At 51.6% G+C, this 25,750-nt stretch overlaps 10 protein-coding genes across 10 annotated transcripts; 5 read left to right on the plus strand and 5 right to left on the minus strand.

Moving 5' to 3' along the window:
• Positions 1-633: 633 nt before the first annotated feature.
• CC77DRAFT_95915 (TPR-like protein) lies at positions 634-2,929 on the minus strand. The gene is made up of 4 exons (XM_018535563.1): positions 2,619-2,929; positions 2,035-2,564; positions 1,462-1,980; positions 634-1,393 (listed from the first exon to the last, which is right to left on the minus strand). The coding sequence occupies exons 1-4, from the start codon at positions 2,808-2,810 to the stop codon at positions 964-966; spliced, it is 1,671 nt and encodes a 556-aa protein (XP_018385504.1). The 5' UTR covers positions 2,811-2,929; the 3' UTR covers positions 634-963.
• Positions 2,930-4,122: 1,193 nt separating this feature from the next.
• Positions 4,123-4,851, plus strand: CC77DRAFT_1061558 (pyridoxamine 5'-phosphate oxidase; the record flags this gene model as incomplete). Its single annotated transcript, XM_018528445.1, has 1 exon — positions 4,123-4,851. One exon carries the CDS (start codon positions 4,123-4,125, stop codon positions 4,849-4,851), a length of 729 nt encoding a protein of 242 aa, XP_018385505.1.
• A 120-nt stretch (positions 4,852-4,971) lies between these two features.
• On the minus strand, positions 4,972-6,090 carry CC77DRAFT_935971 (hypothetical protein; the record flags this gene model as incomplete). Its single annotated transcript, XM_018534472.1, has 1 exon — positions 4,972-6,090. One exon carries the CDS (start codon positions 6,088-6,090, stop codon positions 4,972-4,974), a length of 1,119 nt encoding a protein of 372 aa, XP_018385506.1.
• Positions 6,091-6,631: 541 nt separating this feature from the next.
• Positions 6,632-11,955, minus strand: CC77DRAFT_1020633 (sulfite reductase hemo protein beta-component). Its single transcript, XM_018525092.1, has 4 exons — positions 11,593-11,955; positions 11,344-11,483; positions 6,891-11,288; positions 6,632-6,863 (listed from the first exon to the last, which is right to left on the minus strand). The coding sequence occupies exons 1-3, from the start codon at positions 11,621-11,623 to the stop codon at positions 6,891-6,893; spliced, it is 4,569 nt and encodes a 1,522-aa protein (XP_018385507.1). The 5' UTR covers positions 11,624-11,955; the 3' UTR covers positions 6,632-6,863.
• A 141-nt stretch (positions 11,956-12,096) lies between these two features.
• CC77DRAFT_1020634 (adenine nucleotide alpha hydrolases-like protein) lies at positions 12,097-13,288 on the plus strand. Its single transcript, XM_018525093.1, has 3 exons — positions 12,097-12,416; positions 12,471-12,891; positions 12,939-13,288. The coding sequence occupies exons 1-3, from the start codon at positions 12,223-12,225 to the stop codon at positions 13,158-13,160; spliced, it is 837 nt and encodes a 278-aa protein (XP_018385508.1). The 5' UTR covers positions 12,097-12,222; the 3' UTR covers positions 13,161-13,288.
• A 733-nt stretch (positions 13,289-14,021) lies between these two features.
• Positions 14,022-14,673, plus strand: CC77DRAFT_935879 (hypothetical protein; the record flags this gene model as incomplete). The annotated part of the gene is made up of 3 exons (XM_018534465.1): positions 14,022-14,187; positions 14,256-14,472; positions 14,526-14,673. 3 exons carry the CDS (start codon positions 14,022-14,024, stop codon positions 14,671-14,673), a joined length of 531 nt encoding a protein of 176 aa, XP_018385509.1.
• Positions 14,674-15,396: 723 nt separating this feature from the next.
• CC77DRAFT_1031357 (pectate lyase-like protein) lies at positions 15,397-16,505 on the plus strand (the record flags this gene model as incomplete). Its single annotated transcript, XM_018526659.1, has 3 exons — positions 15,397-15,718; positions 15,771-16,015; positions 16,074-16,505. The coding sequence occupies 3 exons, from the start codon at positions 15,397-15,399 to the stop codon at positions 16,503-16,505; spliced, it is 999 nt and encodes a 332-aa protein (XP_018385510.1).
• A 132-nt stretch (positions 16,506-16,637) lies between these two features.
• On the minus strand, positions 16,638-16,848 carry CC77DRAFT_963346 (hypothetical protein; the record flags this gene model as incomplete). Its single annotated transcript, XM_018535663.1, has 1 exon — positions 16,638-16,848. A coding segment is annotated over one exon (210 nt), but the record flags the coding sequence as incomplete, so codon positions are not given.
• Positions 16,849-16,884: 36 nt separating this feature from the next.
• Positions 16,885-19,837, minus strand: CC77DRAFT_1050335 (kinase-like protein; the record flags this gene model as incomplete). The annotated part of the gene is made up of 4 exons (XM_018527620.1): positions 16,885-17,641; positions 17,701-18,528; positions 18,568-19,625; positions 19,714-19,837. The coding sequence occupies 4 exons, from the start codon at positions 19,835-19,837 to the stop codon at positions 17,336-17,338; spliced, it is 2,316 nt and encodes a 771-aa protein (XP_018385512.1). The 3' UTR covers positions 16,885-17,335.
• Positions 19,838-20,636: 799 nt separating this feature from the next.
• On the plus strand, positions 20,637-25,577 carry CC77DRAFT_1094990 (HET-domain-containing protein). The gene is made up of 5 exons (XM_018529769.1): positions 20,637-20,729; positions 20,794-21,931; positions 21,987-23,655; positions 23,716-24,514; positions 24,589-25,577. The coding sequence occupies exons 2-5, from the start codon at positions 21,083-21,085 to the stop codon at positions 25,316-25,318; spliced, it is 4,047 nt and encodes a 1,348-aa protein (XP_018385513.1). The 5' UTR covers positions 20,637-20,729; positions 20,794-21,082; the 3' UTR covers positions 25,319-25,577.
• The last annotated feature ends 173 nt before the right edge of the window (positions 25,578-25,750 follow it).

Consider the following 25,750-nt stretch of genomic DNA (forward strand, 5'->3'; position numbering starts at 1 on the left):
GCTTGCGGCTCGTGAACCTCCCGCAATCTAGGCTACCCGCGCACAATAAACGTCGACGGACTCCGTTCCGATCAATCAAGTGCCCGCTCTGGCTGCAGACGTCAGAGTTTTCGGTCCCACGGTTTCCGTGTTTACTGTGGCTTCAGGGTCCCGCTGTTGTTCCACAGGGTGACCTCGATTCTGATTGCTAACATTAGTAAAAGCCGGCTCAATGCCAAGTTTCACTCGCGTGGCACAGAGACGGGAAGGATCCGCGTGGCTCCAGGGACTGAAGTTGACGCATGTCTGCTTGCGAAGTCGCATAGAGGTCGTGACTCTGTTGGGGCGAAATTTCCGCAGGGCGTGTAAGCGAGCTCATCTAGCACGATCTTGGTAAAACACGTGGGAGCTACATGGGTAGCGAGGACGTCGGCGACCTTAGCGGCAGATCGTCAAACTCAAACATCGACGTGCCGAGGCATGAACACTGGTGATTGGGAGATGGCCCGCGACTCAGGCACACTCCACCCAAGGCACTTGAGAACGGCTTGTTCAGTAGTGGGACTGTCACTCGGGTCGTTCTTCGCCGCTCGACGCTGACGGAGGGCTATCCGAAACTGTACGTAAGGCTGTTGACACCCATTATCTGATCGAAAGGGGAACGGTCAAGCAAAGATATCAGGGTTGACCCGCGAGTCGTACTAGGTTTGCAATCCGATTCGGTTCGATCAGTCCGATAAGGCAACTGAGCTGCATTCAACCGCTCGAATAGACATCAGCATGGACAGCAACTCCTGACGACCCTGGTATATTCACACCGCAGGAACCTCTCATGTCGTTTAACCCAAGTCAGGAGATCGGCCTCAACAAGCACCTGAAAGAGTTCGCTGGCGACGCGGACACGGGAAGACGCTCAACTGGCCAGCAACTGTGTGTTTCTTCGACGACGATCGTATCCTGATAAACATGTCGGCTCCCGTCCGTCTACGCATTCCCACTACGTCGGCAGTAGCAACTCACGTCGACACTAACGTCAGCTACAGCGAGTGCGACTCTTAGCTGCTGCCCAATGATATCGGCTTCGTCCCTCCGACCCAAAGCCACCAGACTCTCATGGTAGCCGCGCAGGGCCCATACGTTGTTCGGATGTTGCCTCGCCCGCGGTAGCGTATCATCGAACCCCAGATCTGCTTTGTAGGCTGTTGCCGCATCTTCTATTCGGCCCTGCTCCATCAACAGGGCAGCATATGCATGGCGTGTCGGTTGCATCCATGGCCAAGGCTCGGCGTATACGAGGTTATCATCACGTTCAATTGCCGTCTCGAGGTGTTTGAAAGCCTCCTCGTAGTTGCCTTTGCGGTACTCAAGCTCGCCGTCCAACATTGCAACTCCAACTTGCAGCACGACGTTAGACCTATCTTGGTTAGTAAGCTCTTAATACATGGGTTTCCCGCCGCTCCGGAAACTTTGACTCTACTGTACCTGTTAGGAAAATCTCCGCATATCCGCGATGCTGGGATACACTCTACTGCCTGAACCAAGGCATCGCGTTCCTCTTGCGCCTTAACGACGTCGCCAGTAGCGGCATATGCAACGCCTTTGCCATAACGTATCATTGCTGCTGTCACACAAAAGAGGTCCGTGTCAGACGGCATCTCGAGCGCGATAAGATCCTGCCATCGTCCGAAACGAACTAGGACATGGACCCGGACTGACGCGAAGTTCTCCAACCAGTCTGCCATGGGCGGGCTTTCAATGCGCAGCAGCGACTCAGGCAGCGATGCCTCCATCCGGTTGACTGCGTCCAGTGCGACCTTGAACTGCCCTGCAAACATGGCTGCATACACGAGCGAGTGATAGTTGTGCATCATGTAGAATGAGTAAAAGTTTCTCGCCCCATGCTCGGCAACGTACTTCTCGTCAGCACGGCAGGCATCCGCATTAGCGTCAATGGCATGTCGATAGTCACCAACAAGGATGTCCAGATGGGACGGCATATGTCTGTGGTTGTATGGCGTTAGTACGTACTTCGCTTATAATTCAACGTATACCTACAGCAAGTGTCCTCCGTCCGGGGTAAGTTTTCTTAGATGATCGGCATAGACAAGGGCTACTTCCGGCGTCGCTGACATCTCCATGAGATGAATGTACAGATGGAGAACTCCCGGATGTTTGTGTGAGCTCTCTTGCTGCAAAGCTTTCTCGAGCACAGCCTTGGCCTCTAATGAGCGAGCACCAGGCGTTGGCTCGCCCGTCTTGAGATCCCAGAGATTCCACGCCGAGAGGCATACGAGGGAGTCTGCATAAAGCGAAGCGATGTCGAGGTCACTAGAGAAATTCCCGTAAACGCTCCTCATGGCCTCGGCATATTCCTCGTTGCACGCCTGAAAAGCAGCCTCGTCTAGACCTTTCGGCACACGCACTTGCACGGCATCGATTAGTGCTCTTTCGATATCCGTAGACTTGGGTGCGTGTTGTTTGGCCTTTTCGTTCGCTTCATTTATTTTCCTTAGTGTGGCCTTGAGCTCTTTCTCATCAAACAAGTCCCAAGGTTTATTGTAATTCGGCCCGAGGGCGAACGCGAGCTGTGGTAATCAGCTGGGGAACCAAAAAATATCCCGACTATGTCAGTGACCTACACCCCAATAAGCCATCGCGCAACTTGGGTCTTCGTCGATGGCCCGTTCGAAGCATCGGGCGGACTCTTCATGGTGAAACGCATAACACCAAACCAAGCCGCGATCAAACCACTCCTGTGCTTTCGAGCTAGAGGTGCTGATCTTTCGACGGTAGGAGCCCAGGTCGTATCGGTAGGTAGTTGAGTCGGGCATTGTTACCGCCAGATAGGTGTATGAAGTAAGCGGATGTCCGCAGGGTTGGCGGCTTGTGGTGGGGCATCCACATGTGGGGGTCCTTGCCTAACCCCTTTCAGTCTCTCAAGATCTCCTAGAGCTCGTCGCGCCCAACTCAACTCCATCGCACCAGGCCAGCATCATCTCATCAACCTTCAGCCTGTCGCGGCCAAGCAATTACTGGCTAAATCGCTTACTTTTGTTTTCGAAATGGCCCATCGCAAAACATGTATCGCCATCTGTAGCCTCTGCAATATTTCCTGTGGCTCCAGGGCAGAACCGTTCCAGACAATCGCGCATGAGAGAGGAATCTCTCAGTACCCTGGTGTAGAAGTCCGGGATGATAACTCACTTCACTGTCCAAACACCTAGATTAAGCACCCAGGTACCGTTCACGCGATTCAATGCAGTTCTGCGACGTAGTGGGTATGTCTTCTAATACTTGTCATTTCGCAACACACCAGGAACACCGCAACAACCTTCAATGTTGTTTCTATCGTAGTATCCAGAGTTGAAATTGGTAGAGAGATGAAGAGGTCTGAGGTAGTGGAAGCCCAGCGGAAAGGTAGGTGTCTCGCCCTGGATATCGTTCTTCTAAATCTCTATATTTATCACGATCGCAGTTCCGACGACCGTTTCTCTGACTTCTCCCCTTCATTACCTATGTAATATCGAGTTAGCTCTAGTCGCTAGAATTTCATGACCAGTATACACACACTATGGCCTACTCGACCCCAAGAGGTATGGCTTATATAACTCTACCATTAGCTTTTCGAGACATGACCTTCAGTTTGTCGTTCCTCCAACACAGGCAAAGGGGTTTTCTGAGGTCGCAGCGCAACGAGTAAACACATCTCACACGGGCCGTTTGTTAGCTTGGCGTACCAGAAGGCTTCAGGGCTTTACGCCGCGGCAGTGATGATTTGTCCAGCAGGAATATTCTCGAAACATTTTAACAACTATACATAAGCTTTGAACCCTCGCTCCTTCGTAGTTGGTGAATGTGTGAGGTTTGTGTGAGATCCTAAGTGGAGCGATAGCATCTCGTTACGTCACCCCACTTCGCTCCGATCGTGAGGACTCATCTAGCAATTGCATCGCTTGAATCACGCCACGAGTCACTCGACGTATCAATCTCCACCACACCCTACAGAAATCAATGCTTGTACTCAGGTGTACAAATCTCCTAAAAAGACCTACAAGCATCGTCGGTAGTGCAGGCTACATACGCCAACGCGCATCGCTTCCAAGTGTAAATTACCCCCAGACGACCCAGCGCCGACCGAAAAGTATGCTGCATTCAGCTACTGAGTCAGCGAAGAAGATCTTCGCGCCTACGAGCAACTCTGAAGACCCTGGCCATGCAACCCAATACAACAAAGGCGCCCTAGACCGTGATGATCTCCTTCCCTCTCCAACTGACCAATTTCACAAGTGGTTCCAAGAGGCCCAGGCCAACAACGTTTACCAGCCGGAAACCGTCACCTTGTCCACCGCCGAACTACCCAGCGGCAGAGTCTCAGCACGAACACTGTATATGAAAGAGCTGGATGATCGCGGCTTCGTCATTTACTCAAACTGGGATACGAGTCGCAAAGCGAGCGACGTGCGAAGTAATCCGCATGCGGCATTGACTTTCCACTGGCGCGAACTTGAACGCCAGGTTCGGGTTGAGGGAACTGTGGAGCGCCTCACATCTGAGGAATCGCAGGTTTACTACGATACCAGGATCCGCGGCTCAAGAATCGGGGCATGGGCCAGTCAGCAAAGCAGTGTGATTGATTCAAGAGAGAAGCTAGAGAAGAGAGTGGAAGACGTGGAGAAGAGGTTTAGTGGCAAGGACAAGATCCCAGTGCCGGAGTTTTGGGGCGGACTGAGAATTGTGCCACAGATGATGGAGTTTTGGCAGGGACGGCCAAGCCGGTTGCATGACCGGTTTGTCTACAGGAAGGTTGGCGGGGAGGAAGATGCAAAGGGGATTAAGGAGGCGGAGTGGAAGATTGAAAGGTTGAGCCCTTAAAAAGAGAGATGGCGTTGGAAAGGTGTGGTTGATTCGGCCAAGGACCAAGAATTACACCAGAGAGTTTAGGAACGACGATTGAAGACGTGGATTTACGAGCCCATCATAATCTCCACTCTATCATACATGCTTCTCTTGGGCTTTCACTACAGTTTCTTCGCCCCGTCTAACCTTTGGCTTCTCCTCGCCGACGTACGTGTCTTCATCCTTGCCTTCAATCAATATCTCCCGCTTGACTACTGCCCTTGCGCACATCGTAAACACGAATACATACGTAGCGACAAGACACATCGTCAGAACACTGCCCACCCAACCCACTACCCTACTTTCAAATACATCTCCAATCTTGATGGTCGCAAGTGTGAAGCCAACATTCGGAAACACAAACGCCCACCAGTTAAGACGAAACGTCATCTCTTTAGCCACAGCAAGTATGCTCAACAGCGCGATGCAAAAGAACCAGAGTGCCAGACTCCAGATGAACACTGCCACTATTGTCGCAAGCAACTCTAGTATGCGAGCCGTAGCTTGCTTACCTACGCCAAAAAAGTTAGTAGTCACTGGCCACGCCCTGGCCATGCCAATAATCGCCAGCGAAGTGAAAGCGGGCGGCCCAACAGCGATGAACATTGCCGGTCTGCTCTTTTGACTAGGAAAGCCCCATTCGATCATCCGATGAACGTACATGACATACATAAGTAGACTGACAGTCATACCCAAGCCCTGTGCTGTAAGTCCGGCGACAATCATGGCAACTGCGTGCGCCTCTGCTTGATGTCCTGCACCGATAGCAGCCAGCGTTCCAGATAACATGAAGGGGAATATGGGCAGATCCCAGGCAGGTGTCATGTCCTGGATCTTGAGAGCCGGCGATGAGAAGAGGGAATAATAGCTCCAGATGGCTACGATAAAGGTAGCCGTAAAGTAAAGCCAAAACAAGATACGATAGGCGATGAGAAGCCATGCTCCACATATTGGCAAGCCATACAGGTGCATACCGCCGATTATGCTGGCGAGAGAAAGGAAGGATGTTGCGAAGAAGAGGCTTTCAGAAGGGTGGATCAAGCTTTCCTTGAGTAATCTTGGGTATCGTACAAAACGGAGGCTTATGGCGCATGCAACTGCTACGAAAAGAATGATTTCGAAGACGTAAACCGCCCTTCCGATGGCAAGGAGACCGGGAAATGTGTTGGCCTGGTTGTCGGGATGGAGCAGCAGCGCTAAGCCGCCAGTTGACATCGGCAGCGTGAACCATGCCTGCGCGTCGAAACAATTAGTCCATGAATATGTCAAGACACGACTAGGTTTGTTTGGTATGTACCCATGTGAAGTGCTCAAGTCTCTCTAAAAAGGTTGTCGGTCTTTGCTCCTCCTCTGTTAGGGTAATCGAGGACTCATTGCCCTGTTCTGGATCGAAGGATGGTCGAAACAGTCTTTGCGACATCTAAGCGTGCGGTGCTTGTTCTACAATTTTCTTCAACTAAAGACAAGGGTTTCCAGTGGGCATAACAACAGGTGATGCTGTTATTCGTGCTGAAAGTTTCAGAGCGGTCATTAGGCGAAGGCGCCTCCGGTTGACGCATCGTCGTAATTCCATGTTTATGCGCACTGGCTCGTGCTGAAGCTGCAGGTAACGTCAATAACAGTAGCGATGTGCAGGATGCCACATGTTCTAGAGCCCCTTGTCTCTTGTTGAGGTGGCACGGGAGCGCCCGAAGGTGGCGTGACACAACACCAAAACAGTGAACAATCCCGGCACTTGCTAAGAAGCTGTGATAGAAGTATCAAACACTTGCTGTGGTATCATTCATTCCTTTTAATCATACGAGCAGTCATAAACTATAGACATAACTTTCCCCAACCGCTTGGACTTCCCCATGAAACGCCATGAAATGATCATAAATTGTCGTAAGATCGACGAACGCGAAGAAAATCCTATGAAACCTGTCCTTCACGTGGGTGTGGTTTACTCGCCATCTGACTCTTGTTCCGCAGTCTGTGATAATGTTAGCATACATGTCATATATTTGTGACCGAAGTCAACTTACGTTGTCGTGGAAGTTTGTTCCGTGCGTGGTCTCGTTAATGTAACCCTTCCTAATGACGAAGTCACCAAAGTGCTCTCCGTCGTTCCTCTCCTTGGCGTATTGCTTGATCATCGGCTGCAGAATTTCCAGAATCTCTTCCTCCTTGATCGAGCTCCTGTAAAGCTTGTTCAGCCTTTGGCCATGGTAACCACCACCAAGGTACATGTTGTACGCGCCATAGGCCTTTCCAACGAAAGCGACCTCGGCGAGCCATGGACGTGCGCAGCCGTTAGGGCAACCAGTCATGCGCATGACAATGCTGTCTTGTCGCAGACCAGATTCTTCGAGTGTACCCTCAAGCTTGGAGATGAGCTCAGGCAGGTAACGCTCTGACTCGGCCATGGCAAGACCGCAAGTGGGGAAGGCAACACAGGCGGAACTAGACAGCCTCATACCAGAAAAGTTGGTGTTGTCAAGCTTCCACTTCTTCAGCAGCTCCTTCATGGCCGGCAGATCTTCGTCGGCGACGTTGGCTAGGATCAAATGCTGGTTACCAGTCAACCGGAACTCGCCCTTGTGTACCTTGGCCACCTCGATGAGACCAGTCTTCATGGGGAAGTCGGCAGTGTCCTCAATGCGACCGTTCTCAATAAAGAAGGTGAAGTGGTTGAGGCCGGTCTCGTCCTTTTGCCAGCCGAAGGTGTCGATGTTGCTTTGGAACTTGAAGGGCTTGGGCTCGTCAAATTTCTGACCCCAGAGCTCTTCAACCTTGCCCTTAAAGACATCAACACCCATGTCGTCAATGGTGTACTTGAGACGGGCGTGCTTCCTGTTCTTGCGGTCACCGTGGTCGCGCTGGACAAGCATGATCTTCTCGCAAACAAGATGCACCTGCTCAGTTGGGACGTAGCCAAACATGCTTCCGGTTCGCGGGTATGTCTTCTTGTTGTTGTGCGTGACACCCATGCCACCACCGGCGAGGACGTTGAAACCTACAAGGTTTCCGTCTTCGCCCTTGACTGCGATGAGACCAATGTCGTGAGCGTACACATCGGTGTCGTTGTGAGGAGGAATGGCAATGGTGATCTTGAACTTTCGTGGGAGGTAGAGAGGGCCGTAGAGGGGCTCGTGGTCCTGGACAGCCTCACCAGCAACCTTGCGCTTCTGCTTTGTCTCGTCGTCCTCCAACCAGATCTCGTGGTAAGCAGTGGTAGAGGGAAGGAGATGGTCGCTGATCTTCTGTGCAATGTTGTGGACCTGGCCGTGGTACTTTGACTGAGTCGGCAGGGAGCTGCACATGACGTTTCGGTTGACATCACCGCAAGCTGCGATGGTGGTCATCAACGCCTTGTTAATGGCCTGCATAGCTGGCTTGAGCTTTCCCTTTACGACGCCGTGGAACTGGAAGGTTTGTCGAGTGGTCAGCTTCATGGTCTCGTTACCGAGCTTCGTGCTGATCTCGTCCATCTGCAGCCACTGCTTAGGTGTAGAGACACCTCCAGGTAGTCGGCATCGAATCATGAAGGAGTACGCTGGCTCGAGACCCTGTGCCTTGCGCTGGTCGCGAAGATCACGGTCATCCTGCATGTAGGTGCCGTGGAACTTGGTGAGCTGTTGGTCGCTTGCCGAGATGGCACCGGTGCTGGTGTCGGCCAAACCCTCCTCGATAGTACCTCGGAGGAAGTTTGAAGCGGCCTTCATATCCTCGTTGGTCAACGGCGCTGGTTCCTCGGGCAAGTTCTCAACGTTGGCAACGCCGAGCTTCTCCCAAAGCTTTGGCTCCCACTCAGCGTACGCAGTCTGGTAGGCGTCCGGGTCTTGGTCATCACCAAGACCACACTCCGCCAAAGGCTTGCCACCGAGAGTAAGAAGACGAGCATGAAGGTCCTTTGCGGGCTTGTTGTAGTAGATCTTGTCCTCCTTACGTGGCCAGTAGTGGCTGTCACCGAGACCGAAGACACCAAAGTTGACTGTCGCAAGATCCAAATCGGTGGAGTCCTTGACGGTTTCCCAGAATGTTCGACCGTTTTGAGGGAACTCTCCCTGACCGGCTACACTGGTCATCAGGATAACGTTCTGCTCATTGGGCAGGTCTTCGATCGGGAAGTCATCCATGGCCATGACCATGGTCTTGAGACCTCGAGCTTTGCCGCGGTTTCCAAGACGCTTGGCTAGGTTTTCGGCGTTGCCGTTGTCGGAAGCGAAGAGAATGGTCATTGGGTCGCCCTGGAGACCTTCGAGAAGCTTGCTGTAGGCATCCTTGGCCTTGCGCTTTTGCAGTTGCCTGACCTCAGTGCCGTATGATCCAGAGATGTTGGACGAGAACTCGGGATGTCTCTTCATGACCTGGGACATGTAGTTGTCGCGGGAGAGGAACTCCTCCAGCTCTTTCTTAATGCGCTCCGAGTCAAGCTTGAAGTTCTCCTCGCCCTTCTCCTCAGCACGTGGGTCCCATCGGTACAGGGGCCAGTAGCCAAGGTCGACAGCCTTCTTGGTCTCTTGAAGAACGGTCAGGGGTGTGTCGTTCTCCTTCTCGTAAGGGAGGTATGCAAGCACAACGGATGGACCATCGAACTTGTCGGCCTCGATCATAGCCTCCAAGACCTGGGTGTAAGAGCTGTATACAGCGACCGATGCGACGTAGGCATTTCCGTAGTTCATTGCGTACAGACCAATGTCCTTCTTGCGCCTCGCGGCGTCAGCGGCTGCGCGCTCAGAGTAGGGGGTTGAGTCGACGATGAGCATGTTGACATTCTCGCCAGAGGCCAGTACGTGGTGAACACCAGAGTTTCCGAGGTCGTACGCCCAAGCATCTGACCCAATCAACCACGGAGATTCCTTGTAGAAGAGCTTCTTTGACGACAACAGTTGGCTGGCAACGGGCGAGCCGTCGGTGCCGAGACGAGCGATGACTTCAGAAGCAAGTTCGTTGGCCTTGTCAGTGTCATCGGCGTTGAGTGCCCACTTGGATAGCCACTCCTTGGGTGCTTGTGTGGTGAAGGCATTCTCCTTGGAAGCAGCCGCAGCCTCGTCTACTAATCGCCTTCGGTGCTCCTTGCGCGCTACTAGTGAGCCGAATCCGTACTCCGGGGAAGAGGAGATCTCGTTGGAGATGCCGGCGTGCTGCGAACCAAGCTGGTTAGCAATGTGGAGCTTCTCACCAAAGACCTGGTTCAAGATCTTCATGTAGGCGTTCTCTAACCCTGGTTGCTCGGCCTTGATAGCCTGGGGCTCCGGGCCATCGAGGTTGCCGATGACGAGGTTCTGCACAGGTGTCTCGCTCATCAAGTTCTGGAAGACACCGCGCATCGCTTGGGACACAGTCTCCTCGTTGATGTAGCCGAGTTGGTATCCTACAACCATGGGGGAGGCACCGCCAGTCGACTTCAGGGACATCAGAAGGTCGAGCAGTACAGGGCCCCAGCGGGTAGTCTTTCTTCGAACTTGCTCTAGCACAGCGATCCTCTTGAGCGATGAGGGAAGCATAGGCGCAAGCGAGGCACCCAACCAGGGGCGGTATAACCTCGCGGTGATGACGGCTGTGTTGGCATATGCCTTGGTCTCCTCGACACTATCCAGCTCGGTGGCAAACACAGCAGTGTCAGCACCGAAGAGGAAGATGGCGGCCTCCTCGGTGCCAGTACCAGAGAAAGCGAATGCATCGTAGCTTCGACCGGTGGCATCCCGAATGGTTCCCCAGATCTGTGTGGCGAAGCGGTAGATGTCCTCGGATGAGACAGGTTTTGAGATCAGAGATTCGACAGTGGTTGCAGAGGACACGGACGCGCCGCTTGTGCTAGCATCGCGCTGTGATGAACCAGAGGACGACTCGGCGCGCTCGCTGTTCCTCTCAGATGCCGGAAGTGACTTGGCCTGCTCAGGAGCGCTAGCTGATGTTGCTGCTGGGGCGGCGTTGACAGCCTGGCTCCGAGCGAAGGACAGTGTCGAACTCCTGCCATCATCGGCGTATAGCGATGTCTCCTCTGACTTGGTGTTCTGGTACGCCGCCGCCGCGTCCAGGTCGATGACACTCCGGACCAGGTCGGCATCTTCGACTTCAACAGTCTTCTTGAAAGCAGTCGCGCCTGAGTCGAAGAAGTGAATGACACCCTTGCCCGACTTGATAGCCAAGGCATGTGCAGTCAGAGCAAGATCCTGCAACTCCTGCAGTGTCTCCGACTGGATGAAGGCGAATCCAGATTGCCGGATGGAAGTGATATCGGAGAAGTCGGGGAAGCCCGATGGCGCTACCGATACGTGGAGAACGACGGGGTACTGGGCGAGCTTGTATAGGTGTGGTATCGACTTTACAAGGATGGAAGAAGTTGTGGTGACGCTGGTGAGCTTGCCCGCGCGGATGGGCTGGAAAACAGAGAGAAGGGGATCCGCATTTTGGCGGACTGTGAGGATCTGGGGAGAAAGTTAGTACGATTGCGTCAGACACGCCCAAATCATGCAGACATACCTCTGGCTGTGTCTTGCAAACAACGCTAGGCGCGTTGTGCTTGTATAGTCCTCGCAGAGGCTCGGAGAACTCAGATTCGGCCTCGAAGGAAGGGACGACCGACACAATCACGTCGGAGGCCAAGTGGGCAATTCGGGCCACTACACAGTACAAAAGTCAGTATATGTGACTTTGGACCCTCCAACTGCTCTGGTGCAACGACGTGCTGGGGTAGAGGCAATGGCGGGGCGAATGGTTGCGGGGACATACCGGCCTCTCCTGCAGTCGAGATGGACCCCATATTGACTGCAAATTCAGGGTTGACGGTAACAGTAAGGAAATGTCTACGGGGGAGACGAGGAGTAGTAATAGTTCGGACCGTCGGCGACAGTCCTCATAGTCAGCGGCAACGGCAATGGAAAAATTCCCTCTAAGAGGTCATGACAACGCGTGCCGAAAGCACGCAATATTTTAGTGCACTTCAGGGTCTGGGGCGAGGGCCGAAGAGCGGCGAATCAGACCATCATAGATGCGCGAGTTCGGTGTAATGCACTTGGCTAGATCTGCTTGTCAAGCTCGACGCGAGGCTGAGGACCGAATTTCACCCATAGTGCATCTCGTGGTGGAGTCCTGGCCGACGGTGGTCGTGATGCTTACTCCCGCATGTCTGAGTGGCCAGGTGAGGGCAGCGCCGCCTTGCCGCATCGAGACGTGCCGAGGACCAGCCTTATCGATAGGAGCACAGGCTACCTCCACCTGTTCGCCTCTCCTGGCATGGCCGACACATGCATCATGGCATGAACCAGCACGCCCGTACGACCAATCGTCGACACCATACCTGCCCTTACCGTAATCGCATGCATCTGCATCTGATGTCGTGATTAGCGTACCTTTATTGCAATGAACACCGCCTCTGGATTTTCAGATCCCCTCGTCTCCGATACCCCGCTGCCCTTCCACGAGCTATGCACGCGCATCAATGACCGCATAGCTACGTTTCTCGACGCCAAGGATGTATCAGAGCGCGTCAAGAATGTGCAGGAGCAGACTCGCACGTCGCTGAGCGTCATAGGGGAGGCACTGGACAAGTACAGGTTGGTGACTACACTGCGGGGCGGTGCGGCAGCTGGGGACTAACAGCTATGTAGTCTGCAAGAGCTCTCCCTATCGTATAATGGCGGCAAAGACTGCCTCGTCCTTCTCGTGCTATACCTCTGCGCCATGCACAGACGGGGCCTGACGCAGACGTCGAATCCCTCGTCCAGCATCGAGACCGCGGTGCAGTGCGTATACATACAAGACGCGCATCCCTTTCCCGAGGTCGAGGAGTTTGTCGCGCATAGCAGCAAGATATACTCGCTGGCCCTTTTGGAATATGCAAAGCCTATGAAAGCGGCCTTTGCCGACTACTTAAAAGACACTCCGTCGGTCAAGGCGATATTAGTGGGGACACGGCGGACGGATCCGCATGGCGAGCATTTGAAGCATTTCGACCCAACAGACTCAGGGTGGCCGGCCTTTGTACGGATACATCCCGTCATAGACTGGCACTACGTGGATATATGGACGGTACGTGGGAGTTATACGACTTCGTACCTGCTTACTGACACATCTAGTTTATACGCTTCCTCAACATACCCTACTGTTCTCTATACGACCGTGGATACACCTCGTTAGGCGGGACGACTGATACGCACCCGAACCCGAAGCTCGTGCGCCAACCGTCTACGCAACAAGTACCGCAAGCCGAGAGAGAGAACGGCGCCCCGAAGCCCAAGTTCAGGCCGGCATACGAACTGGTAGATGACTACGAGGAGAGGTTAGGGAGAGATAGGTAGAAACATGGTAATATTGCATATGCATTGTATCTGTGTTCTGTTGCATCGCGCGATGACATTCATTTCAGTTAACAACACGCGCTTTATACTCGCAGGTAGCGGTTACTTTCCAGATTTTAGGAACGAGTTTAGTATTCTTTTCGACATGCTGGATTATTCTCGGAGGATCTCCAATTTCTCCGTCCGCGGTTATTTCTCGGAGATCCCAACTCCGCATTCGCATTCATACCCGGAACGCATGCTGGATCAATTTTAGATTTCATAACAAGCCGGTCGCATCTCTTCCAGCCAGGTCCTGATTAGATCCCGACCAGGCGGATATCCTGGAAGTTGAGTCAGTGTTACCACTGCGACATGACGCCGTTCGCGACAATTGCAACCATCCGCAATCACGCAAGGTACAAGCAGACCTATAGCACGACATGAATTGGACTTTTGTGGAAGGCCTTCTGTTTGAAGTAGTTTGCGCATTGTAGCACGAGCATGTGCCGACCCGTGATCGCATGAGTTGTCAACCGCTAGGGCTCACAGCTTGTAACCTTGGGCACACATAGTCTATCATGTTGTCCAACGAGTCTGCAGAAATATTCTAGCAAATATGCTAAGTTATACTGGTTGGTAGATCACGCCAGTCTGCATGGTCTGTTCCCGAAGCTAATGTATGCGACGTGTATAGGCAAGCGGACCTGAAGTCTACTGGAAGCACCAACAATGGACGCTACCAACAAACCGACGAACAGCAGATATTCGTGAATACCGCGACGTTGCATTAAGGAATATCCGCATGCAAATATATCTTTCTTCCCGGTTAGAATAGGCAAAGAGAATCTTGGACACACTCAAAGCATTTCGTTCCCCATCATGCTTCTCACGGCGTTCTCTCAAGTCTCACTTCTGTTGACGTTGACCATTCATGCGGCTATAATTCCTGACGATCGACCTGAAGTCATCCCGGGTCCAGGGCTTCCGTCACTAGAATCTCTTAACCTGACTTCAGCTGACTTATATGAGTTGCCGTTGCCGGGAGGTTCGACTGGTAAGACTTCGTGTTCATGGGCCATGTACTCGTATGTGACATCACCTAATACTCTACAGCTCAAATAACCACCTCGGACAACGAACTGGTATGCGGACCAGAAGACATCGCTTACACTAGCGTCGAAAACCTCATCGTCTGCTACCACTATCTTCGGAGCCTAGGCCGGACGCCCTGCGAGTTTGAGAATAGAGAGGCGAGAGCATTGTGTTGGCATGGAATCGATACTGTCGTTGTTGGTATAGGTCGAACAGGAGGCCACGAGAGTAGCTACTGGTATGCTCAGCTTCTGCCACCTTTGGTGAAGACTAATCTGACACACCAGACAGCATCGACTTGGCGGTAGGAATCTTAGCGGTCATCGACGGCTGCACAAGGCCTGACGGAAGTTGCGCAGGATTCGCAGTAGCCAACGGGAATGCGAACATCATGGTCGGTGGAACGAATGCTGGATATCAGAGGCATCGTTGGAGTTAAGCACAGGGATCGCCTCTATACGCATGGTCGTATTCACAAGAGGTGTCGAGGTTGATTAAGCCACAATTCATGGACACGACATCGGATTTCCAAACTACTTTGTTTTAAAAAGCCTCTTAACTATCTTCAGGTTTCCTACGTGTCGAGTTCATGTATCGCACGCTTGTGGAGTACATTTTGGAAGACGCCGAGAGCCAACTTGGATCAGCGTCGACTGCAATCATGCGCCTCATCGGCTAATGCATTCATTCAAGATTTACCAAGGAAGAACCTTCCCCGCAGAATTTCCTAGAGCCAACACTTTCCCCAGACTCTGCCTCTCGATATTGAGCGAACAGAAATCTGGGGTCATCGGAGCTTTTCGACTTCCTCCAACCAGAGGTTTCTCCGGGACCAAGATGTTTCGCATACATCAGCCAACGTTCGGATGTAGCCATAATACACGTCCGAGCTGCCGTATCAAGCCACACATTGGTCATGCGGAGAGATGCATGGTACCTGGTGCATGCGGATGCTCCCGCGGCGCCGTTCGCGATCGAATCCCACCTAAGAGAGTTCATCGTTGATATGAAGCTGTCGGAAAACAAGCCACACTTTCAGCTTCGTGTAGATGAGTAGCAAGAATTATTGCGGTTCAAACGCCGATAGTTTATACATAATGCAGCTTCAGCATGTTCGTGAAATCTCCAGCAGAAGATACACAACATCACAACAACACTAGTCATGAAGTTCCCTACATCTCTCGTCCTCCTCGCGGTAACCGCAGTCACAGCATCGCCTACTCCAACCATCCAGGAAGAACCGGCGAAGGCCCTGCAGAAGAGAGCTAGCATTACAGATGCTGCTAACATTGGCTATGCGATGGCAAATGGAGGCACCAAAGGCGGAGCTGGCGGTCCTACTACCACTGTCAGCACTTTGCCCCAGCTCTCGGCTGCGGCCAACTCCACTGGACCTCTGAACATTGTCGTCCAAGGAGCCATCAGTGGTGCCGCAAAGGTCCAGGTTAGCTCGGATAAGACCATCATCGGGAAGACTGGAAGCTGTATGCCCTTAATGTCCACTTGCCTCATTGATCCCTAACTGACACTCTGCAGCCCTCACTGGCATTGGTCTCACGATTCTAGGCCAGAAAAATGTCATCGTGCGCAACATGAAGATCAGCAAAGTGCCTGCTGCATACGGCGATGGCACTACCATCCAGCTTTCTACGAATGTATGGGTCGACCATTGCGATTACTCTGGTGATGAGTCGGTGGGCAAAGACACCTATGACGGCTTGGTCGACCTTTCGCATGCTGCGGACTTTGTCACCATCTCCAACACTTACTTCCACAATCATGTAAGTTCAATATTCTCACGTCACTCTGCAATACTGAACAGTGACTAACACGAAACAGTCCAAAGGCACTCTTGTAGGGCACTCCGACAAGAATGCCGCTGAAGATACCGGCCACCTCCGCGTAACATACGCAAACAACCACTTCTACCGCGTCAACAGTCGCGGTCCGCTTCTCCGTTTCGGCACAGCGCACATCTTCAACAACTACTACAACGAGCAGTCTACGGGCGTGAACTCCCGCATGGGCGCGCAAGCTCTCGTTCAAAGCACCGTCTTTGAGAACAGTGGCAAGAAGATGGTCTACACGGAGAGTAGTGCAGAGGATGGATTTGCAGTTGTTGAGGACGTCCTGTTCGGCGGACAGAGCGCCAACACAGCGCCACTGGGTAAGCTCAATGCGCAAAGCTTTCCTTACAAGTATGAGTTGCTGGGAAGCGCGAATGTCAAGGCTGCTGTTACCAAGGAGGCAGGGCAGACACTGTCGTTCTAGAGTGGTTGTGGTCGGAGGGCCAGGTACAATTCATGATATGCCGTACTGACGTTTCTAATGCTGAGTCGACGACTACATTTGACCTCTGCAACGAAAACGGCGTTGGACGACATGAGTGATGTTCCGACTCCAAAAAAACTGGATGTATACTATATGTTATCCTTGGTCGATCGTCAAAGCTGTCGCTCGGCCAATACTCGGCCACCAAAACATGTTGGCCCGCTCCACCTCCACTATGAGGTGCAAAAACAAAAACATACAACAGCGGGGATTCGCTAGTGGTCACCCACCTAACTACTAATCCGCCGGTACACTGCTTGTATATGGCTGAGCGGACGGGAAGCCTAATTTTCAGTGTCCTATGGTCGTATGTGGAAGAAACAGAAAATGGAACAAATATAATGCTACAACCGTCATCATTGTACCTTGATCTACAGTTCAAAAACTATCATCACACATCACATAACAAAGTCAGGCCATGACTTAGCTGTTTCGGTGCTGTCTCGTAACTGTCAGGAGCCGTTGCTGTTGCTTTCCGACTTTAGGCCCTTCTAACGTATAGTCAGGTCGTAACATAAACAGGCAAAGAACGAAGGAAGCGCCTCGTGCCATGACGACGTGCCAGAAACCCCCTCTCGTATATACAACGACATCAGCCCATTACGCTAGCATAAATCCAACTGAAGCCTAACACAATCCCATCCTAGTTTCTTGATCTGTCTCATTCGTCAGAAGGCTCCAATCGCTCGTGAGGCCCATCATCCTGTTTGGACAACACGGGATGAGAGTCGCCTAGCATGGAAATATGATAATGAGAGAGGAGAGCTGCTTCAGAAAGAGGAACCCTGCCCATCCAAATCATCGTGAAGCCTATCCAGCCTTTCTGTTGGAGATTCTGGAACTGATCCTAGTTCACGGGCAATATAACCGGCACTCTTCCGACGATTCCTTGTTGGCTGTTGCACTCCGAGGAAATTCAGGGAAGTAAGTCTGTCAATTCCGCTGAGTCGGTCCCCGCCATAAGCACCGTCGTAAGAGATCACGAGCATGTCGTTCTCCACAAAACGTAGAACATCCCGCAAGGGCCTATTCGACGCGCTGTCGACTTGCAAGCTTTCTTGCAAAGTCTCGATCATCTGAGAGACAATAGTCAGTCATACCCCCAGTACTCTGATCTATAGCCAGGGACTCTTACCTTGATAACTGGCGCTTTGAGCCCTAGCACATAATTTTGTGGACTGTCTCCAGGCTTGAAGAAGAAGAACGATGATCCCTCGTAGCCGCCTGCATGAAGACGGTCATTTTCGAACTCTTTCAAAAGCTCATACCCACCAGCATACCAGCATACGAATTCCAGGAACACACATCCCAGTGCCCAGACATCACATTGACTACTAAGCTCCCCACCCGGTAGTCGACATTCGGGCGATTGATAGGATCTCGAATATGGTACGGCGTAACTACCTTGCATGAAGGTTCTTTCTCCATCGCTGAACTGCGTGGTTCCAAAGTCAGAGAGCTTTAGAGTTCCAAAGCACTTGTCAGACCGCTTGCCAGGAAACCAGAGGATATTCGCAGGCTTGATATCGCCATGCCGACCGAAAAGAAGTTTTGGATTTCGAGGCTCGGGCGACTGGTTCGATTGTGGGTGGCGTTGCGCAGACTTGGTTTTTGGCTTCCGGGAAGTGATTTCGGAGAGCATCGTTGTGCCAGATGTCGTCTTGTAACGATGGATCTGGGAGACCGCCTGAGCTATGCCACAACACTGTTGTTTCAGCCAAGTAGAGAGTTCGGCGCTCTTACCCAGCGATGTTGGGTTGTTCATTTTCCAATATTGATTGAGATCCGCTTCCGCCCATGGCAGGATCAAAAAGAGGGAATCATGCTGCTTGTAGGACGCGACCAATGACAACAAGTGATGATGGAGATGTTCCTTTTTGCGCAAGTTTCGAAGCACATTGAGTTCATGGGACGCCTCGGGGTCGTCGACGCAGATCTTCACTGCAACCACGTTATTGGGAACCTAAGCAGATAGTTAGTCAGCACGGAAATTGCGACAGACTCCACTTTCCTCTTTCTCGTCGAATGCATGATGATCCGGATGTACTTCAGCTTTGTAGACCTTACCGGACGCGCCCCAACGCCCCGTGAATTTCCACGATGTGAAAGGCAAAACTTCATTTACAGTTGCTTCGAAGTGCGGATGTTTTCCGTCATCTGTTTTGTGGAACGTGCGTGCGAGAACCCGCCACTGGAAGGTTACAAATTGTTCAATGTCGCTGGGTTCTTTGAGACACTTCAGAACCGACTGATCATCGCTACGGCGGCGTAGCTCGAAGTTTTTAACCTCCAGAGGAAGATCTGTATCGCAAACTTGTTCCTTAACGAAAGCCTTTATCTTACGTTGTCGACCCATGAACATCAAAATTGCAAATACTTTCTGGTAGCATGGCACGTCAGGTTGAGTCGCCGCGCCATCCGGCAACCCGACCTGCCCATGGCGTATGTACTCATGCTCCATGGATGGTTCGACTCTGACATACTTGTTCGACGACAGCCAGGATCGGCGCAATATCTTTGTCGCGAAATATTCCTTTTTTGATCTTGACAATTCACGATCCACCAACTCCTGCGTGACCAGTCGGGCGAGGTCGCCGTTTGGTAGAAACTTCCTATGAGTGGAATCGTCGTCCTTCAAAGCTACTACGAGCTGATGATCGAGACGCGGTCGATCAAAAACGGCAGTGCGTATCGGTTTACCAGTTTTTTCGGGCTCTTGCGACTGTGTTTTTTTGACCTCACTCCCTTGGTCGATCTGCTGGCCGCATTCGACCCCTAACGAGAGAGAGTTAACTGCGGAACGGTTTCTCCGTGGTGGTGTTCTGCCTTCGATGTTTGTTGTGGCCGTCTGTCCAGCAATATTTTCAGATTGTGTCTTTCTATGGCCCTTCACATTCGGTTCCCTAGGAGACTTCAAGTTGGGGAAAAACCTGCTAACACTTATAGACCTTGGGCGAGATGATGGACTTTCGTTTTCTTCGTGTGTTTCATTTGCTGCCACAGCTGCTCTGGCCGGCTGTACTACATCAGTTTGCATGGCGCTGAGAAACCCCCCAGAAGCTTTCGTTTGTTAGAAAGAGCCCAAAGTCACAGATCTATAATAATCGCTTGCCTTGAGATGCATGCCTAGCAAAATGATTCTCCACACCATATTCATTAGAAATCCCCGCAATGATCACTTCTTCAGTACTTTCATCTGAGTGCACCAAGTATTTCTGTACAGTGTCATGCTGCTCAAGCGTTTTCAGGGTCTGGTCGGTGTGTTCGGCCATATCTTGCAGTCGATATGTGGGTCTTTTGCAGTCTCCTGGAAGTATCTGAGTCGAGAGATCCACGCCTGAGATTCTTCGATTGGGTGACTAGTTCTGTCGCTACTGAGACTTGGCAGTTTATAGGATTGGAGGAAATTGATCCACGATGTCTCGTCGATGTCAACTCCTGGGGCGGATATGGCCATACCTGGTGCATGGTGGCGCGTCCAGATCAGGCAAAGTGAACCTCTCCTCCAAGGCTGGCTTGGTTCAGCTGACACCATGTGCTGGCATCAGTATCTGATACGAGGTGGTGTGCATGGATCTTTCTAGACTCCAACCATTGGGGGCTCATTTTCGTGGACGCAGCACAGCCAGATCAATCAATCATCCCACCATCGCATTCCGTGCGGTGGGCACCGTCTACATTGCCAAATGGCAGGCTCGAGGATGAAGTGAACGATTTCCTATCTGGGTATACTAGAATCCTGTCTGAGCAGCTCTTATTGCTCGATTGTGCGACCTTGTACCTTGTCTATCTGGGTACTAGAACGGCATCCTTAGCTGCCTCATGGCGAAACCCTTTGCAGTGTCATTCATCGCATCGCGACGGTGGTCGAGCACAATCAAGATTGCGATCTTCCGATAACAACATTAGCGCGCGGCTGAGATCAGCACGAGGGCTCCTCCATTGGCAGTGATATGGCTCTAGCGTGTCGCATAGAAGATGGTGGGAGGACTCTAGGCTGGACCCCACATTCGCCACACGGGAGGTCCTTCGTACCGCTTCCAGGTTGCCGCTGCACTTTGCCTTACCGCTGCCTTCTTCCTAGAGCCCATGACAGCCACTTATACATATGAGCTGCACGTCGAGTCCAGCCACAATAATGTTCATATGCGCTTGATCACCGATGTATGCACATCGCTTTCCAGACATCCTCACTAGTCAGATCCTCGACTGCTGATTCGCAAGGCAGAGCCTCATCCCATCTCGTAAGGCGAATCGCCCATGCCAGTACAGGCATTTTGGTAAGAGCATGCACCTGCTGTCGCTGTTTCCTCTGCAGCGAAGCGTAGGTCAGGTTCCGGTGAATCCACGACAGCGGATGCGATGAGCCACGGATGATAGCTTATCTCGAGATGCCGCAGTGCCACTGTCGAATGTCTCACACCCCAAGCTTCTATACCTTTGTCTTGTGACATGTAACTATTGGGCTCAGTACATTCGCTGCCAGCCTTATCGCAGCCTTTCGCAAGCGCATTCGTATGTTTCAAGCAGTCTGGCCAGACGAAATGGCTATTGTGCGATCGGAAACAGCCGGCATCGGTACAAGAAGAGACAGTAAAGAGGAAGTGAAACATGGCGAGCAGGTAGTGGGAGGTGACGGCAAGCATACGAGAGGCCTCGACTGCAGAAACAGCACTCCGCTAGGCTCAAATTCCAAGCCCGTTTCTGCTAAGTCACTGCGGAAGCGCCTTTTGGACCGCATTACCTTTGCCTTGGAACTGAGCATGTTTGAAAAGACGAAGAACAAAAAGTTCTTCCCACGAGACATCCTCCAAGACATACTGCCGAAGACCTCGATGAATCAAGCTGGCAGCGGAGAAGATCCAGCTGACACTGTGCTTAGACTCATGCAAATTGAACCGAATATTGCAAGCTCAGACAACCGAGCGCTTGCAAATCATATCCTGAAGAATTCGAGGATCGTCTTCCTTATCCTACTTTGGATAAAACACGATCATCTCTATGAAGCGATGGAGCTTTTCATGGATCATCCTTTTCCAGATGGCAGCCTGCCTCTCTCAGCGTGGTCTGGAGACCAATTGAAGAACAATTCGGAAAACCATTTATTCTCACGTATGGAAATTGGTCACAGTAGCCAAATTGCAGCTGAAGATCCTATATGGGATGTGTCCTCTATCAATAATTTTGAGGACGCCCAGTGGATGTTTTTAGCTCCAAAATTCTCAACGAAAGAACAGAATGGTCATTTCGACGAACGCTGCCCAATCCCTTTCATCGATCAAAGCACACACAAGAGCAGTGGGGCGCATGGCATCGTTCATAAGTACACAATTCACCAGGCGCATCACGAGGACCTGCTTGATCCGGTATGTTCAACTCATTGTCTGTATTTCGTCCATCTAAAGTGATTGTCCTGTATAGGTCTCAAGCGAACCTTGCGTGGTTGCTGTTAAAGCTTTTAGGAAAGGGGGAAAACACGTTGCTACTGATGTAGAAAACGAAGTCAAGGCTCTTGAAATGATGAACACGCTCGAGAAGGACCATATCGTTCGGTTTCTGACATCGTTCCAACGCGGTGCACCGGATGATCTGGAATACTTCCTCTTATTTGAATGGGCCCATGGAGGAAACCTTGGCGACTTTTGGAAACAGCAAGCTGAACTTCCGCGGACGGCCGAATTGATGAAATGGCTGATTGGGCAATTGCGCGGCCTTGCAAAAGCGCTCACCGCTGCTCACGGTGCAGTTTGCCGCCATGGAGATCTGAAGCCTGCTAATATTCTCTGGTTCCGCGATACCACATGTCCCTACGGCACACTCAAAATCGGCGATTGGGGTGAGGCAAAGATCCACAAGGACGTAACTTCATTGCGCCACGTGGATACCGATGCTGGGTACGGTACGAGACGCTACGAACCCCCTGAAACTGGTCCGCATTCACCAAGACAAGGCCAAGGTCTGCCCAAGCGTTCCCGGTTATACGACCTTTGGGGTTTCGGCTGTATCATCTTCGAATGCACCATATGGTATCTCTATGATATGGAGCGACTCAACAAGTTCAACAATAGTAATTTGGGAACATATGGTACTTCTGACTTCTTCTACGAACGCGAACGCGCTACTGGAATCGCAAAGGTACATGGCGTGGTGGAACACTGGATGGATCACATGTCAAATGACGCATTGTGCCGCTCAGAAAAAACCGCCCTCGGTGATCTTCTTGAAATTGTCCGCACAGGGCTGTTGGTTGTTGAGCTTCCTAAGGGCGGTGGCTTCGTATCTCAGGCTGATGCACCGAAGAATATCAAGGCGAGATCTACTGAGTCCGCTGATACCCAGACGTTTACAGATGCGCATGATTCTCATCCAACGATTCAAGTCACTGCGCCAGAATCGGCAAAGCTTGATGATGCTGCTGAAACTCCTAACGCGCATGGCATCACTCCAACATTCAACATCACTGAATCATTATTTACGGAACCTACTGGACTGCAAAACCCGGAACCAAAACATAACGTCAGGCTTCGTGCCGATGAGCTTGAGGAAGATTTGAGTCGCATCCTCCAAACTCAGAAAGGGAACCGCTACTGGGATCGGTTTCAGGATCCAAGACCCGAGCCAGTGGGAACCGACAGCTCTTCCCGCTTGCTGGCGCCCTCTGCCCCTCATATATCCACTGCAACCAATCTTCGCGTTCCTACAACTCATAAGGTTGACTATGATCATCCATCATTGGACCCAGAGGACTGGCAGCTCGAACTAGACAACGTATTTGCCGCGCAGCTCTTATCTCGATTGGTAACTATTGCCGGAACTCCTTCACCTCAGAGCCTGCCTTCAGCCGACCTATGCACGGGTTGTAAAGAGCTTGGTGAGCAGTTACCACAGACGAATTTCTCGAAGTCATACACGACCCGGGTACTGAAATGCAATGCGGATGCCAAACTCTGCAATCTGTGCTGTTTACTATGGCAGACTCACCAAAGATACGCCTCCACAGAGTGCAAGGAGGTTCGTTTCTACCGCATGGGTTCTGCTATGTATATGAGCGGTGCGAAAAATCCCGTGTGTACCTTACTCCGGAGCAATGGTAAGCCAGCGCTTTGAAGTTCGATCGTCCACTATGTACTCACTGCTGTTGCCGACACAGATCCTAACAGTCGAGCACATGACATCCAGGTCGGGCTTGCTGAGCTTCCGAGTGTCGGTACGCCTCAGCATTTTGGCATCGTAAGAAGCTGGCTTGATGACTGCGACAAAATGCACTCCCACACGTGCAAAACGTCTAAAGACTTGCGTTTAAAGACCGATGCGACTACCACAATGCCAACCCGTCTCATGTACGTTGGAAAAGATGGAGACGATATCGTTCATCTTCAAGAGATGAAAGGCAAGAACGCTGTTAGTTGGATCGCACTTTCTTACCGATGGGGCGATTCTTCGCCTTTTTCTACAACCCGACAAAACCTTCACAGTCATATCAAGGGGATGAAGCTGACAGCGTTACCCCGAACCTTCCAAGATGCCATCAAGGTTACTCGGGCTTTGGGACACAAGTATCTTTGGATAGACTCGCTTTGCATTATACAAGGCAAAGACGGTGATTTCAGTGATGAGTTCAAGCGAATGGAAGATGTGTACAGTGGAGCATACTGCGTTCTGGCCGCTAGCTGTGCCACTGATCAAAGATCAGGGTTTCTGCTGCCTCGCGTAGCAAGAACGTCCGTCGCTTTGAATCACGAAGGTCGTGATGGCGACGGTGGTACGATCTACGTCTGTAGCTTCATTGAAGATTTTCGAAGTCATGTACTACAGGGTGCCTTGCACAAGCGTGGATGGGTCTTACAGGAGCATGCTCTAGCTCGACGAACAGTGTTCTTCACCGAGTATCAAATGTATTGGGAATGTGGCCGTGGAGTTCGATGCGAAACCATGATAAAAATGACAAAGTGAGTGCCGTGCCTCGGGGTCGTCTTGCTTAGATCTTCTTTGAAGGAAACTGACTGTGTTGCCAACTTACCAGCCAACTTGCTGCTTTACTTGGAGATCCAGACTTTCCTAAGATCCTCGACCCAGCCAACCACGGTGAACGCATTTCCAGGTTTCAAGAACTATATCAACAGTATTCTCGACTCGAGCTCTCATCGGACTATGACCGTCCAACAGCCATCGATGGCTTGCAGCAGCGTCTCATCAGGACGATGGGCGTGAAAGGCGGATTCGGCGTCCTGGACGATGGCAGCAATCAAGGCTTCCTCCGCCGCAGTCTCTTATGGCGTCGTGGAGAGGATACGCACCACTTGAAACGGATCGCATTCCCAAATGATCGAGAGCATGTGCCGTCCTGGTCTTGGATGTCAGTCTCTGGTGGTATTGATTACCTCCATCTGCCCTGGCAAGGATACGACTGGCAAAACATTCGGTCACCACCATGGCGAACTTCATCAGATTCAGTTTTTAGCAATGCATTCATGGGAAAGTCACAAGCTTTTAAATGCCCGAGAGGAAGGAAGCACGGATGCGACATCGTTTTCGACGATCCAAAAGATTGTGAGCTTCCAGAGCTCATGGCGATCGTTCTAGGTATCGAGAAAGGCTCGCGGGCTACCGAGGAGAAGACACATTGTATACTAGTGGTCAGGCCGAAGGAGACCTCCAGCCAAGATGGTATAACGCTGTATGAAAGGGTCGGAGCAGGTTACATGCCGGGGGAATATTTGGAGGGGCTTCCACAGGCCTGCGCTTTGATATGAACCATTTCTTCGATTGTCTTCCTGTGACCGCAGAGATTCTGATGGCTAGCCTTGAGTTGCAATATAATCATGACCACTGGTGGATTCTGCACAAAGAAAGCTACCACAAAACCGAAAACCAGGAATCAGGGCCAACCGTGCAGCTCATCGAATGCGTGTGATGACTTTCACAAATTACTGTTGCAATCTGGGATGAGATCGGTTGAATCTATTCCCCATGATTGAACTATGTGAAAACAAGTCAGACTGGAGTAGACGGCAAGACCTGAAGTTGTCGTAGCTCTTCGCCACAACCACGTGGCGTGGTATACTGACCTATCATGCGGAGACCGTGTGGAGAAGAGCCCTAGGGTTTATATGCACATCTAGTAGCGAGAGGCTGCTGCGACAAATCATGCACCTTGTCAGGCATCAGGCGATGCAGATGCGGGG

Source organism: Alternaria alternata (assembly GCF_001642055.1).
Source record: "Alternaria alternata strain SRC1lrK2f unplaced genomic scaffold CC77scaffold_11, whole genome shotgun sequence".
Taxonomy (NCBI): domain Eukaryota; kingdom Fungi; phylum Ascomycota; class Dothideomycetes; order Pleosporales; family Pleosporaceae; genus Alternaria; species Alternaria alternata.

Coding starts and splice junctions, on each gene's coding strand:
- CC77DRAFT_95915 (XM_018535563.1), bottom strand. CDS start 2,810: ATGCCCGACTCAACTACCTACCGATACGACCTGGGCTCCTACCGTCGA. Junction 2,565..2,618: donor GCGCGATGGCTTATTGGGGT/GTAGGTCACTGA, acceptor TGATTACCACAG/CTCGCGTTCGCCCTCGGGCC. Junction 1,981..2,034: donor CCGGACGGAGGACACTTGCT/GTAGGTATACGT, acceptor ATACAACCACAG/ACATATGCCGTCCCATCTGG.
- CC77DRAFT_1020633 (XM_018525092.1), bottom strand. CDS start 11,623: ATGGGGTCCATCTCGACTGCAGGAGAGGCCG. Junction 11,484..11,592: donor CTCGACTGCAGGAGAGGCCG/GTATGTCCCCGC, acceptor TGTACTGTGTAG/TGGCCCGAATTGCCCACTTG. Junction 11,289..11,343: donor TTTGCAAGACACAGCCAGAG/GTATGTCTGCAT, acceptor CTTTCTCCCCAG/ATCCTCACAGTCCGCCAAAA.
- CC77DRAFT_1020634 (XM_018525093.1), top strand. CDS start 12,223: ATGAACACCGCCTCTGGATTTTCAGATCCCCTCGTCTCCGATACCCCG. Junction 12,417..12,470: donor GAGGCACTGGACAAGTACAG/GTTGGTGACTAC, acceptor ACAGCTATGTAG/TCTGCAAGAGCTCTCCCTAT. Junction 12,892..12,938: donor ACTACGTGGATATATGGACG/GTACGTGGGAGT, acceptor TGACACATCTAG/TTTATACGCTTCCTCAACAT.
- CC77DRAFT_1094990 (XM_018529769.1), top strand. CDS start 21,083: ATGTTTCAAGCAGTCTGGCCAGACGAAATGGCTATTGTGCGATCGGAA. Junction 21,932..21,986: donor ACGAGGACCTGCTTGATCCG/GTATGTTCAACT, acceptor TGTCCTGTATAG/GTCTCAAGCGAACCTTGCGT. Junction 23,656..23,715: donor TACCTTACTCCGGAGCAATG/GTAAGCCAGCGC, acceptor TTGCCGACACAG/ATCCTAACAGTCGAGCACAT.